This window comes from Equus caballus, chromosome 11 (genome assembly GCF_041296265.1).
Source record: "Equus caballus isolate H_3958 breed thoroughbred chromosome 11, TB-T2T, whole genome shotgun sequence".
NCBI lineage: Eukaryota > Metazoa > Chordata > Mammalia > Perissodactyla > Equidae > Equus > Equus caballus.
Window position 1 is genome coordinate 13354437 of NC_091694.1, and position 14220 is coordinate 13368656.

The 14220-nt window shown below is 39.5% G+C and overlaps 1 protein-coding gene across 1 annotated transcript; it reads right to left on the reverse strand.

Annotated features, from left to right (window-relative positions):
* Positions 1–942: 942 nt before the first annotated feature.
* On the reverse strand, positions 943–13469 carry APOH (apolipoprotein H). The gene is made up of 9 exons (XM_001499678.5): positions 13068–13469; positions 12578–12684; positions 12002–12178; positions 10187–10283; positions 9018–9094; positions 7015–7203; positions 4410–4589; positions 2507–2704; positions 943–1113 (listed from the first exon to the last, which is right to left on the reverse strand). The coding sequence occupies exons 2-9, from the start codon at positions 12639–12641 to the stop codon at positions 1058–1060; spliced, it is 1038 nt and encodes a 345-aa protein (XP_001499728.3). The 5' UTR covers positions 12642–12684; positions 13068–13469; the 3' UTR covers positions 943–1057.
* Positions 13470–14220: the final 751 nt, after the last annotated feature.

The window sequence follows — 14220 nt, forward strand, 5'->3', positions numbered from 1 at the left end:
CACAGAGTGGGTGGAGGGAGATGGGATCTCAGAGTTCATCCATCCTAACAAGATGGAGGGCAGAGTACTTGGTACAGATACTGATAAGGTGATGGATTTGGTAATAGAAAGATAAAAAAGGGGTTTTTCTATTTTCTCGGTGAAATTTGAGCAAGGCCATCAGCTGAGAGTGAGGAGAGGGAAGGTGGCTTGAGAAGAATTGAAAAGAGAGAGACCCACCTTGGGGAGCAGGGCAGTGAGCAAGCTGAAGAAATACGGTAGGATCACTTGGCAGAGCTGATGGCTTGTGTCAGGTTTGTTCATGAATTGAAAATGGGACCTGTTAGCGTGATTGCGAGTTTTTCCTTTTTTTCCAGCAACATTCCGCTGCTCTGGTACAGGCACAGGGAAGGCAGATGGAGCCTAGGGTGGGTTTTGCCAGCATGTACCACAGGAGGAGAAAAGGACAAGGGAATTGAATGTAAATAAAGGAGCAATGTCATGATAGATGATGGGGTTTTAGTGGGTAAGGAAAGGTTTTTAAGGCATTAGGTAAACTAAACTAAACCTCAAGGGTTCAAATCCAGCTCTATTGACCTGGAGGTCCATGCTTATTCCTTTAGGACAATGTTTCTCAAACTTGAAAATACGAAGAATTGTGTGGACACTTTGTCATAAATGCAGATTTGTGGACCATCCTCAGAAATTCTGGGACACAGCATCTTTGCTTTGTAATAACCACCAAGTGATACTGATGTGAGGGGTCTGTGGACCATTCCATGAAAAATACTGCATTGCAGTTGTTTTAGGTGAAAGTATTTGAGAGTAGAATTAGGGAGAGGGAAACTGGGTTACCCACATAACTGTTTACACTTCCCATTTCACAGCCATGAAATGATAATGTTCCCAATATTTAAGTTTCTTAACCAGATAACACAACTAAAAGCAAGCCACCATGAGGAGTAATGTTGCAATGGCCAAGGCAATAAATCCAGTCACTTTATTTTTCCACTTCCATTGGGTTCCTTGGGCAAACACAGATACAAGTATGGTGTCTAATTTTGAATCTGAAACCGGTTTAGCACGGCTTTACATCCCATGCATCAGTTTTCCAGAAAGCGAGAGAACTGTGTTCTGTTTGGGGAGAAAAAGATAAACATTCTAAGAGAAACAATCATTTCTTAAATTTGTTATATAGCTAAGCCAAATCAAATACATTTTATAAACATATAGAACAAATTTAATTATATGGATGAAACCATTTAGTGTGAGGTTTAAACGATACAAGAAAACATCAGGAAATGATATGGCACTCATTTTCAAGAGAGAAAATAAAAGGTTCTATGTAACGCTGATAGTCAGGATTAAAAGGAAAAAAAAAGCTGTATCAGTCCTTTATTTATTCTCCAACGCACTAACAGTGCTGTGTCTGTGTGAATACTGCAAGAGAGAATAGCCTGAAGAAACACCGCGACAAAGCTTTCTTTGTTTTTTTAAAATTATCCTCTTCTAATATGTATTTTTTCTACTGATTTGTACTAGGCTTACTGTGTTTGTCAGTTTGGGTATTTAGCATCTCGCCAGGGCACTGCTGTACTTTGAACAATAACAATTGATTCAGTGCACTTCTAACTATTTGTGATTACAACGATAATAACTGCCATTGGTTGAGCACTTACTCCATGTCATGTACCACATTTCTAATGATCAAGTCTATGAGGTGGGTATTATTTACTAGTTACCATTCTCTTTCTCTCTCTCTCTAGCTGGCCACATCTCAGATCTCTCTCTTCTTCTCTACATCTGCTCCCAACTCTGCTCTTTACCACCCTGCTGCTATAGGGCTGGCAACATTCTTAGAGCATTTCTAAACCTAGAGCCAAGAACAGCTTCAGCCTCTGGGCGGCTCTTCCTTCACAAAAACAAAGATATTAAATCCTAAACCTGAAACCTTACAAGGTTGCCAGCTCTAAATGCTGGCCATTATGCACTTCCTTATCTCATGCAAACATAATGTCATCTTCCTTGAAATATTTTTCTCTAATGAATACTTTGCTCTAATGGGTACTTTTCAAACTCAAGGATTGCTGAAGGAAGGAAAAAATGTAAGAAGATCTACAAACCAATTACTATTGCCATGAGTTACTTTGTAATTTGGGATGAGTTCTTTACCATTTGGGACCAAGAGGTGGTAAATATTATTATTATTCAATATGCCTTTCAATATTATTATTATTCAAGCTTAATTCAGAATTATACAAGATGGCATAATTCACCTCAACATTCATTGAATAAAACCACAACTCTGAGTTTTAAGGAAAAGTATTGGAAAGGGGAATGTTTATGCAAGTGGAGAAACTGAATACAGCTTACTGCTTCATCGTGCTATTTCCTCCTCCCCTCCTCTCTTTTTAAAAATCCAATGGCCAAATTGACATGGCTTCTTATAGTAATTATGCAATAAAAGTGCTGATGATGGTGAAGGCCAAGTGGAAGTCCCACCTAAAAGTTCCAGTGTTAGACTCACCCTTGAAGCATTTGGGGATTTCAATGGTGCCATCTATGCATTGAGCATCTACTGTATAGCTACACTTCTTTTCCTTATTTTTGCAGAAGAAAGAAATTTGTTCACCATGCAGCATTCCATTCTTAAATTTTTCTTGGACCTTTACTCTCTCTCCTTGGTATATCACAGTAGCTTTTCTAACAGATAATTTACAAGATGCTGAAAGGCAATATTTGGAGTTAAGATTTAGAAGTTCAATGAGTCTTTCTAGAAGAGAATATAGCATTTGAACCAGTAGATGGATACACTTGAAACAAATTGATCAAGACAAGAAGATTCCAAGAATGAACGTAGTAAGTAACATCAGTATCATTGCTAATAGCAGTTCTTTATCAATAATGATAAAGTTATGGCTTTCAAGGTGGTCTCTTCTTCCCCTACAGTAGCCACATAAGAAGGTCAGAGCAGAAGCATCAGATTGTAGACTTCACTGGTAAAAAAATATCTATCAGATACTGCCATTTCATGTAAGCCACCACTGCCCCACTCAAATCCCATTTATTGAGTTAGTGCACCCACCCACCAGCCACAGTGAGTGTTGGCTGCTAACAGCTTACAAATGCTGTTTTTCTCTGAAAAATTGCCTTCAGTCACAAGGAAGCCACCTCTCCCAGGAAGTTATACAAATCAGCCCACAACCCTACAGGCAGGGAAGAGAGCAGCCCATAGCCAATGACTAACTGACAAAGGGACACAAAAAGCAGGCCCTTTGTCTGTTGGTAGGATCAACTCTGGGATAGAATTCATGGTCCAGAGCTCCCAGGGGGATGAAACTGAAGCTAGGCTCTAGCTGAGACCACATCTTTGTTCAAAACATAGTCTCTGCATCAGCAGCATCAGTATCACCTGGGAACTTGGAAGAAATACAAATTCTCAGGTCCCATTCCATTCCAGATCTACCGAATCAGGAGTTGTGTTTAAACAAGCCCCCCAGGTGACTCCGACGCACAGTGAGGTTGAGAACCAGTGCCCCACTCCACCCCGCCTGCCGCACTCTCTTTCGTCTTAGATACTCACTGAATAAATCAATTGCACTTAAAAGCCCTGTCCTAGACTTTGCTTCTAGGGGACCCCAACCCAAGACTCTAGTCATACATCATTTTGCCTGCTGTGCCTAATTTCCTTTTCTGTTTGAACCATCCAGCCCACAGCAACCTGAGAAATATAGTGCTAGGCTGTCGTTCTTTGCATAAACATGACTCTGACCAGGTCAAAGATAGACACCTAACTCAGCAGAAACCAGTGTGTCAAGGACAAGATGCCAGTTAGTGATGAATCCTATAGTTGAGAGGTCCTCGTGTAGAGACAAGCCAAGTTCAAGGTAAGTAAGCAGAGAAACACAGAGATGAGAGAGATCAGGAGGCCCCTAAGATATGGAAAGAGAAGCAATAGTCCCTGACTTTCAGTTACAATCCTCAGAAGGACAAATTGTGTTTCATTTCTTCATCTTCCATGTCCATAAGATTGTCCGTTGCCCTTTTATAATAAGCCTGCTTTTCCTTGAACTAGCTTGAATGTGTGGCTGGTTTTTGCAAGAACAAGAAAAGTCTTGACTAGAACAAAACAGCAAAAGATGCACACAGGCAAAGACTTAAAAAGAGTTATAGAAAATCCACACCATCTTCCACCATATTATCAATGCTTACAGAGGATCTGTTTATCTCATATGGTTTAGTCTCAAACAAGCTTGCTGAGCATGAAGCTTTCCCTTGCCCATGTGAGTCCTTGAAGCCTTTCACATGCCAATAGCTGTGAGGCAAGTCGCAGCAACAAACAGGAAATGAATGGAACAAGAAAATGGCAAGTAAAGGTGATCCACTGGATAAATTCAGAGATGTTTCGAGACCTCACCCATATTTCATACCTTTACAACTTGGCTCTGCAGACCAGTTTCCGAATTTGTTACATTCTACTTCTTCTGGGCCATCCAAGACATATGTATCGTGGCAACCAAATGTGGCTTTATCTTTGTAATAAAGTACTTGTTTTGCAGGATAGTTCACAAATCCGTTCTCTGGTCTTGATGGAAATGGACATTTTACTTCTAAAAAGTTTATTCAATAAGACATATTAGTATAAATAGTAGTGTTGTCCAGTAGTTACGGAATAGTTACACTCTAGTCTTCATTACACCATTGAATCACTAGGTGTCCCTATGACTGGAATGTAATTTCTAGGTACCTTGGTGCTTAATTCTGTCCCCCTTATCTTATACTCACAGGAATCTGGATATTAAAAAAGAAAAAAGAAACAACAACACTTTGAAAATAAATTAATGACACTACAAAGTTCTTTGGGCTTTCACATAATCATAAAGTATTATTTATTGCAAATTTCATCTCCACACAGTCTAAGATGGTGGATTTGAAAGAAGAAAAGAGAAAGAAAGAAGAAAAAGAGTCTGTCTCTTTTAATCAACAAACCATGAAATTAAAACACAAAATACTCCCTCCATGCACACTGGCATACCATTATTTAGATTTTACATTTAAAACCCAATTCTTATGATTGTCTTCAGGCTTCTATACAGCAGCCAGCATGAAATATGAAGGATAAAAATGGTGCTGCCTCCTGACTTTCTTAAGATCCTCAACAGGAGAGCCCCAAACCCATATCCCTATTTACCCCAGTATAAGAAAGCAAGGTTGGAGCCAGGAGCAAAAGGCTCTTCAGAGGTAGTTTAATGAGATGGTTTAAGAGTACAAACTCCAGAGCTGGATTGTGTGGCTCAACTTTGGCTCTTCCACACATTGAATAAAAAATAACCTATGAGTCTATAATAATACAAAAAAAAATCTATGGAAGAAAAGCCCTTCTCTATAGAAGAACGCGAGCTAATAAATATAGAAGAAAGATAGAATTAGAAAGTCACTATTTTGCAACCACTAGTATGATAATTGACTGAGTCAAGGATCATCAATGGATACTAAAATGACTGCTAGAGAGTAGATATTCACATGATCTCAAAGTATCACCCACAGGTTCCTTCCTAATTCCAAAGAGAAAGAGATGCCTTTACCAAGAGAAGATCTGGTACACTCCACCTCACCAAGGGGGTCAAACTAAACACAACCAATGATGGACTGACACTATGTGCCTCCTGATGTGATGGAATGCATTCTTAACAAAATTATTTAACTTGAGTCTAATCACAAGTAAATAATCAACCAAATTCAGACTATGGAACATTCTACAAGGCAAATAACCTGTACTCTTCAAAAATGTCAGGGAAAGACAACTAAAAAGACAGATCATTCTTAATTAAAGGAGACTAGAGAGACATGACAACTAAACAGAATGTGTGATTCTTGATTAGATCACGCATAAAACAAAACACATTTGTAAAAGATACTTCTGTGTCAATTGGAAACGTTTGCATATGAAGTAAATTTTAGTTGTTTATATTGTTATAATTATTTAAATGGGTGCTAATAATTCAGAACATGTTAAATGTCTTGGGTACAGTGGTAATACAGGAGATTCTTAGGACATTCATACTGAAGTATTTATGGGTAGGTGTCATGATGTGTACAACTCATTTTCAGATGTTTCAGGAAAAAGAAGTATCTGTCTGTGGAGAGAGAGAATGCCACAGCATGTTGACAGTTGGCACATCTAGGTGAAGGGTTGAAAAAAAGAAAAAACACCTTACTGCTTGGGACTTGGGAGAGTTAAATGAAGTGACATAAATATAGCGGGAGACCAGTGCCCAGCCCAGAGTTAAGTCCCCCAAAAGGTGCTAGGTATTATTATTAGTAGTGGTTTCCAATGCTAAAAAGTACTTGGGTTTCAAATCATTCAATAGACGTCCGTAATATCTACTACAGGAGAAATTAACAGTCCCTAGGATGCTCCTCGTGTACACGATAAATTTTAAAACTTATCTACTTGTTCTGCAGTTGACAAATTCAAAGACAGTAATGATAGGTCAAATTAAAGGAGGAAGAGTTTTCCCCATAATTTTTTTAAAAAAATCAAATATTCTCATGATCCTTAAATTTGGGTTAAGACTATAAAAGCTTATAACAAACTGATTACAACCCAGTTTTTCACCTTTGTCTCCTAGGACTCCCCAGTTTCAATCCAGGCTTCTCTTTCTCAGTCTCACCACAACATTCAGCTGTCCATCCACACACCCTGTTCTTTCATGCCTCCCTGACTTTCCTCATCCTGTGCCCTGTGTGCGTGCCTTCTCCTCGTTCTCCACTTCTCCTCCAAGCCCCTACTCTGGCAAGTTTCCCCAGGCAGCTCCAGGCAGTTTATTGCATTATATATTATTCTCCTGAGGTCAGAAACCAGGTCTCGTTCATCTGGGATCTTGATTGCCCAGTTTACTGCCTGGCACATGGTAGATGCCAATAAACATTTGAATATGTTCATTTGAAACACTCCATGATAGTGGAATTTTCCATACTTTCCAAAAAGGGGTCTGTACTACCATGATTACTTTGTCTTACAATTGCACTTACCCCTGCATTCTGGTAATTCAGTCCAATTTCCATGTGCTGTGCAGGTAACTGTATCATTTCCAAACATCGCATAGGATGGCAAACATTCAAAGACTGCCTTGCTTCCATAGAGGGAGTGGTTTCCAGCCAACGGCTTATAAACGCTTAGTTTTGCAAACTTAGGTATGGGTGGTGGAGGGCATTTTATAGCTGGGAAAAGAAAGAACTATCATTTTTGTGAAAAAAGTTGAGTCTTTTAAATATACTCTCTCCAGAAAGAAAAAAGTCCAAAGATTAACTTGAAAAAATGCAAAATTTGATCAAATGCCAGAGTAAAAACAGTCAATTGTAGAAGATAAATAAAATATGATCTGAAAATCAGATGTCTGAACCAGTCAAAACACTAAAAAAATGAAGTAAATGGAAGTCTTGCCACAATGAATTTGCCTTTTACAATAACACAATGCTTAGGTTTCCATAAGTCTTTGACCCAAATGCTACCTTGAAAGATGATGCTGGAAGTCAGAATTGGAGGAGGACATTGCTGAGAGACTATCCTGCAATAACCGCTGATGATAGCAACTTGGTGAAAGTCGTTTGCGACATCTAAGTTGCACTGCTAGTTCAGGCTTGTTGGTTCGTATTGAATACCTCCTGACTTTGCACCATGTGTGTGTGGAGCTTACCCAAGTAGCTTCTCATGGAGACATGTAGTGGATTGTCATCCTGCCCTGACTAATCCCAGGTTTCAACAAGTCCAGGGAAAGTGATACTGACATAATGGAAGACAGAGCAGACCAAAATGTGATTTAACTTGAATTGTCTAGATCCTTGTTACTCAAAGTGTAATCCACGGACTAGCAGCACGGGCATTGCCTGGGAGCCTGTCAGAAATGCAGAAGCTCAGACACGCCCCCCACCCCAGACCCACAAATCAGAATCTGCATTTTAACCAGATGCACAGGTGATTCTCATACATTAAAGTACGAGAAACACTCATTTAGAATAGATTGAAGCTAAAGTAGCCTTTCTACTTGTAACTAAAAAAGGAAAAGTAACTTTATGAAAAGGATATAAATCTGCTTCAACAGGAAACTATTTATAGGAACCATGGTGATTCCTACTGCTGAGTAAAGGACTCTACTTGATTTATCCTTACAAAACTTCTTTTTGGAAATTCAATTTTTCTTAAATCGTTCATTTGAAATTGCTTTACTTTTCCACTTGCTTTTGCTAGAACAGACCCCACTGAAATGTTAAAGAACCATAAATAACATTGTAATGCCCTGGCCTCCGGGTCAAAGATTGGACTTACGTACATCACAAGTTAGGGAACATAAGAACGTCCCTCCCTAAACAAGCAAAGCCCAAAGCTGACCCTGACTGCTCACCTGAGCATCACGTGAATAAACCATCAGTGCCTCTTGGAGGAACCTTAATCAGCTCCTAAGATGCAAGGCCCTTGAATGGGCTCTAAGTTTACTTGTCTTTCTCTTCACTAGCCTCACTTCCTGAGGGCAGAGCTAAGTCTCCTTCAGCCTCAGTGCTGAGAACAAGGCATGGCATGTATTAGGTCCTCAATACATGTTTATCTAATACATGAGTGAGTGAGTGAATGAATGAGGATCCAGAGTGGGAGGAAGGTATTTGATGCCACTGTTTCCAGAAGTTCTTCTAGTCGAATGATGGCAGTCTCTGATAGACCAATGACACACACATCCAAGCCCCTGCCAAAACATTGTGGGAGTGATGGAATTAACAAACCCACAAATCACTGGCTCCACCAGGAGGAGCGTACAAATGTGTTCACGAGTAGAATGCTTTCCTTCTGTTGTTCCAAAGTGGTTGTTTCATCCTCCACTGAAAGATGATCACAGGAGGAACATTCCCCATAAGAGTGACCAACCTTCTCATTGAGCTGGACTGAGGGGTTTCCAGAGCACAGAACTTACAGCGCTAAAACCAGGCAAGTCCCAGGCAAACCAACTGTTCACCTTCCCCATAACTGGGACCCACAGACTCACGACTACAGACAGGAAGGTCTGGACTCCATTTTCCTTCCTCAGTGCATTTAGCAGAATTAGTTCCATTCAGATAAAATCTGCAAAAGGAAAATTTAATCCATCAAGCAGTAAAATAATCCATCGACAGCATCTCAAATGTCTTCTCCATTGAGCATTGCTTCAGTTAATACTATTGACTTTTTTCCCATCTTATAACTCTGTTTTCCTGAGGAGCTTAACTCTCATCTAAGGCTCACTGAGTCTCTCAGCCTAATGCTGCAGGTGTGTCACTGAAGAATAGGAGGGTTCCATAGCTGTGGGTATGGAAGCCAAACCCCCAAATCTCTCATCTCCAACCAACTGGCCAAGTTAACTTCTTCTTACATAAAGCGAAGAATCATCGATTTTTCAGAATCACAAAAATGAATTAAATTGAGTAATCTCTACTATTCATTTTCTGACAGCCGACTGACACAAATGTGTAAAAACAATGCAGTCTATTTCCACTAAAACTGTAACATTCTGTCCTCGAAGCCAATGTTTTCAAGGTTGTTGTCATCTGACCCACCAGTAAATTGGTTTTTCAGATGAAAGTATTGCATTTCTCTTTCATGTAGAGTAGTTCCTAATCTCCAATCCCAAAAAAGGATCTTCAGTAAAATTTTGCCCTAATGTGCAGCCAACTTGCTATTGACAATATCACCAGTGGTGTCTCTGCTCATAAGGCAGGTGAGCTATATGACCAACCGTAAGAGCTTTCTTCCTGGGGGCGTTGTACTGCATCAGGTGAGGATTCAGAGAACTCTGCTCTACATCATCACACTCCCAACCTTCATAGAATTCTCTTCTAGAGACTTCCAAGCCAGTCAATCAAATTAGCCTCATAACTAAAGCCCAAGACCAATTCCTAAAATAATTTAAACCTCATGCCAAGATTTGGCCCAGAGATGATAAGGCATTATCACCTAGTTTCAATCATTTCAATGTACCTTCTCAGATAAGAAACTACTCAGAAGCAGAAAAATGAGATATATTTCACTAGTTATATTCTCTACCCCTTCCTCTTGTGTATTTGTATTCTGCAAGCCCAGCCTAAGCTAGAAATCAAACATGGACCAGTCTTGATGTTTAGCTTAAGGGCACAGAAAGTGCTGCATCTGTCAGCTACTCTGTCACCCAGAAGTCCTTACCCAGTGTTACAAGCAAAGCTGATCGTGTTGGGATATTCAAAAGTTGTGTAGCGTACAGCTCCATTTTCTAAGATTCCAGCAAAAGGACATACTCTGGCTGTGATTTAAAGATAAAAAGGTAAATTTCTATTTACAGAACTTCCTATTAAAATAAAAACACAAACTCATTTCTATCCTTTGATCCATTAATTCTAATTATTCTAAGAAAATACATCCCACAACTAGAAGGACCTGCAACTAAGGTATACAACTATGTACCAGGGTAGGGGGGTGGGATGGGGGTGGGGGGTTTGGGAAATAAAGCGGAAAAAGAAAAGATTGGCAACAGTTGTTAGCCCAGGTGCCAATCCTTAAAAAAAAAAAAAAAAAGGAAGATTGGCAACAGTTGTTAGCCTAGGTGCCAATATTTAAAAAAAAAAAAGAAAAAGGAAAGAAAACAAGTCAAACGATGTACGCGCTAATGTGTTCATTACATTGTTACCTCTAATAACAAAAATTGGACAGTCTAAATGTTCGCTATTAGGGTATTGTTTTAATTAATGATGGTAAAGCAACAGTTGAACTATGATGCAGCCAACAAAATATGGATTATGAAGACTATAGAGACATAGTCAATATTTCTGATACGCTAAGGAAGACAGAAAAATACAAAATGGTCTCTATTCTCTGCAATGATGCAAAAATACATACATGGAAAATAATGTGCAGAATGAAATAGTGTTCCAAAGTTATGGCTGATTTTGATGAAAATTTTCCCTAATGATGTCATAATGATTTTTCGTTAAAAGTTTTGTCTTTTTTAATCAAAAGCATGTTAAAATCATTTGTATGAACATGTATAATTTTCACAAACGGCCATGTCTATATGACCAAAATAACAAGAGCTCAGATAGGTCCATATAGTTATTTTTACTGCTTAACTTCTACATAAAATTTCCAGAAATTCTCTCTGGTGGATTGCTCAATATTTGACCATAAAAGAATTATGCCAGGGGCCGGCCCAGTGGCGCAGTGGTTAAATGCGCATGTTCTGTTTCAGCGGCCCGGGGTTCGCTGGTTCGGATCCCAGGTTCGGACATGGCACTGCTTGGCAAGCCATGCTCTGGTAGGCATCTCACATATAAAGTAGAGGAAGATGGGCATGGATATTAGCTCAGTCTTCCTCAGCAAAAAGAGGAGGATTGGCAGCAGATGTTAGCTCAGAGCTAATCTTCCTCAAAAAAAAAAGAATTATGCCAGCATGATATCAAAGAACCATGTTCTGAGGGATAAATAAAAGCAACCATCTACCATAAAACAAAGCAATATATATATAATTTATATTATATTATTAATTTAATATAATACACAATATATTTATATTCTATTATAATTTATAACATAGACATAACATAGAAGAAATTTATATTCATTTCAGTAACTATTAAATCTGCTTTCATTCTGAGGCAAAGTCCAAAGATATGATGATTCCTCGAGTTTTATTTTTTCAAGTGTCTCTTTGGCATCTTTTAGGTGCCAGAGTATCTCTACGTCTCTTTTCACTTCTACAATATTTCCTTCTCCTTTTATCATACCAGGTCTCTTTTTACATCTCCCCTAGTCCAGGCTATGCTCGTCTCCTGTGCTCTAAAGAGCACTTATTGCACTTAGTCTCCTCTCCCTTGGAGAAGGCTCCAGAGCCTCTTGTTTCTTCCCAGCCCTCCACTCCGCAGCCCTGCTGGCCCTCTGCACCCTGAGCATGACGAGGTAGGCTATCCCCTGAAATGTCCAGAATCCACGTGAGGGGAGAGAATGTGTGAGCAGGCACTGACTTACGTAGACATTTCAGAGTGTTGATGGGCCAACGTCCTGTGAGAGGGCAGGTAAACCGTCTCATGACTCCGCGGGACACATAGCCCGGCTGGCAGGAGTACACTATTTCCTCCCCTGGGACATAGGATGTTTTTAATGGAACAACTGTGGCAAACGGTAAATCATCTGGCTTGGGACAGGCTGAAATAGAGCACAAAGCAGTTGGTTAAGAAATCTCTATTTGCATTTTTAAGTTCAGCTAGCACACACAAATGAAAAATATTTAACGCTGCCAATAAGAAGTATGCCGAGTTCCGTAGCAAATACTTGATGTATACAACGTCTCATCTAATCTCCTCAACAATCCTTTGAAGGTTGTTTGAAGGAGCTATTGTTATCCCCATTTTACAGGTCAGTACACTGAGGCTTAAATTGGCTAAATATCTTATAGAGGAACCTTAAGCATGGCTGTATCAAAGAATAAGTATTAATCCAGCCTCTCCAGCATCCACCCTAAAGAGAACTTATCATTATTGATCCCTGGCAGATACTAGGGGGTTGGATATATTAATTATTTTTGCAAAAGCAAAGAGTACTTACTGTTAATTGCAATAGTAACATGGCAGAGAAAACTCGAGAACAAGATGAGCACTGGAGAAATCATTGTGGATGATTCACACTGACACTACCAAAATGGCCTTCTTCTACTAAAAAGAGAGATGCAAATATAAAAGTGTTTAAATATTAACCATTTTCTGTTACTCTTATCTCTGTAAATAGAAGATAGAGCATCATGATCTAAAAGGAATTCTGAGACCTACGTCCTTTAATCATTTACTTTTCACTTCTGTGGGTCTGTTGTGAAATCTTTGGTAGATATTTCCTGTCTTCATGACTCTTATGTTAATGGCATAAAACAGTTCGTTCTTGCCTCTGATAGAATCCTGCTGATTCCCAGACTGCTGGGTCTCTAGTATGGACCTCTCATTCTCCATCCCCTGCTTTGTGTACATAGTGGATGGAGCACCAAAAGACTAAAGTGCCTGCTTCACCCACAGCCTTGACATATAAACTTAGTACCATCACTTACTCTCTGCGTGTCAGTCTCCACACCTCTAAAATGATACTCCAGTTTCCAGATGTATGATTCTAAAGAATATCTTCACAGAGGCATCTAAAACTGTAATGCCTAAAAAACTGAGCTCATCATCCTCTCTCACAAAATGATTATTTCTTCCAGATTCCTCTTTCACCAGCAGTTAGTAACAAGATCCTCCTGGTAGTTCCAGTTACAACCTTAGAGCTATCCCTGAATCCTCAATCTTCTCACATCAAATCAACACAAAGTCCGGCTCATCCCTTCTTAATACTTCTTAGATCTGCCTAGACAGATTTCTAGATCTGTTTTAAGGATTGGAAAGTTGACGTGAAATTACAAGTTGGGACTCAAAGAACAAGTGAAGTTGAGTAGGAGGAGAGAATGGCCAACACTGATAATGTTGCTTGGGAGAGTTCACCAGGGGCCATCCATGATGTCATAGGTTTCTCATGCATCATTTGCTCTAAGGGACTGGCCATACTAATGGACAATGGCCAGACAATATACAAAAATAGAACTCTGACCTGTTATCTCTATAGCAACCAATCCGGGAAGCCAAATCACAACCTCTGTAGCAATTGGCTCAATTTAGGACCAAACAGAGAAAACAAAATATGTTCTTCTAACCAATCACATAGGATGCCTGGCTTCTAGTTAGTCTGCCTCGATCTTCCCCATACCAACAACCTCCAATCACAGCATACTTGAACTTCCCTTTTTCATCCACTACAAAATCTTCCCACTGCTCTAACTGACTTTGAGTGTCTGCCAAACACAAACGATGATGGCTGACTCCCTTGCTGTAGCAAGCTCTGAATAAATAGCCTTTGCTCGTTCTCATTTAGGTGGTCTTCGTTTATGTCCACAGGTCTAAAGTTCCTTGAGACACATCAGTTTAAGAAATGTTCTCATCAGGCCGTGATTGCTAGACTATGCTTCTAATGAACATTGTGTTCCATGAAAAGAGAAAAAGCATACTGCCATTAATATAAAATAATGGTTGTCCTTCCCCTTTTGTGATTAAATCACAATCTTCACACATACACGCGCACACGTGCACGTGCACACACACACACGCTCCATCTTCCGCTTCTAAGGAGAAGAATTCTTGTTTTCTAGGTCACTGCCAGGCTCTGCTTTATTG

What these genes read in the sequence shown, in the direction of transcription:
- APOH (XM_001499678.5), bottom strand. Translation starts at nt 12,641, where the DNA reads ATGATTTCTCCAGTGCTCATCTTGTTCTCGAGTTTTCTCTGCCATGTT. An exon ending in TGCAGAGCCAAGTTGTAAAG is followed by an intron (nt 2,705 to 4,409) that starts GTATGAAATATG and finishes ATTGCCTTTCAG; the next exon opens with CATCTTGTAAATTATCTGTT. An exon ending in AATCCCCAAATGCTTCAAGG is followed by an intron (nt 1,114 to 2,506) that starts GTGAGTCTAACA and finishes CTCCCCAAACAG; the next exon opens with AACACAGTTCTCTCGCTTTC.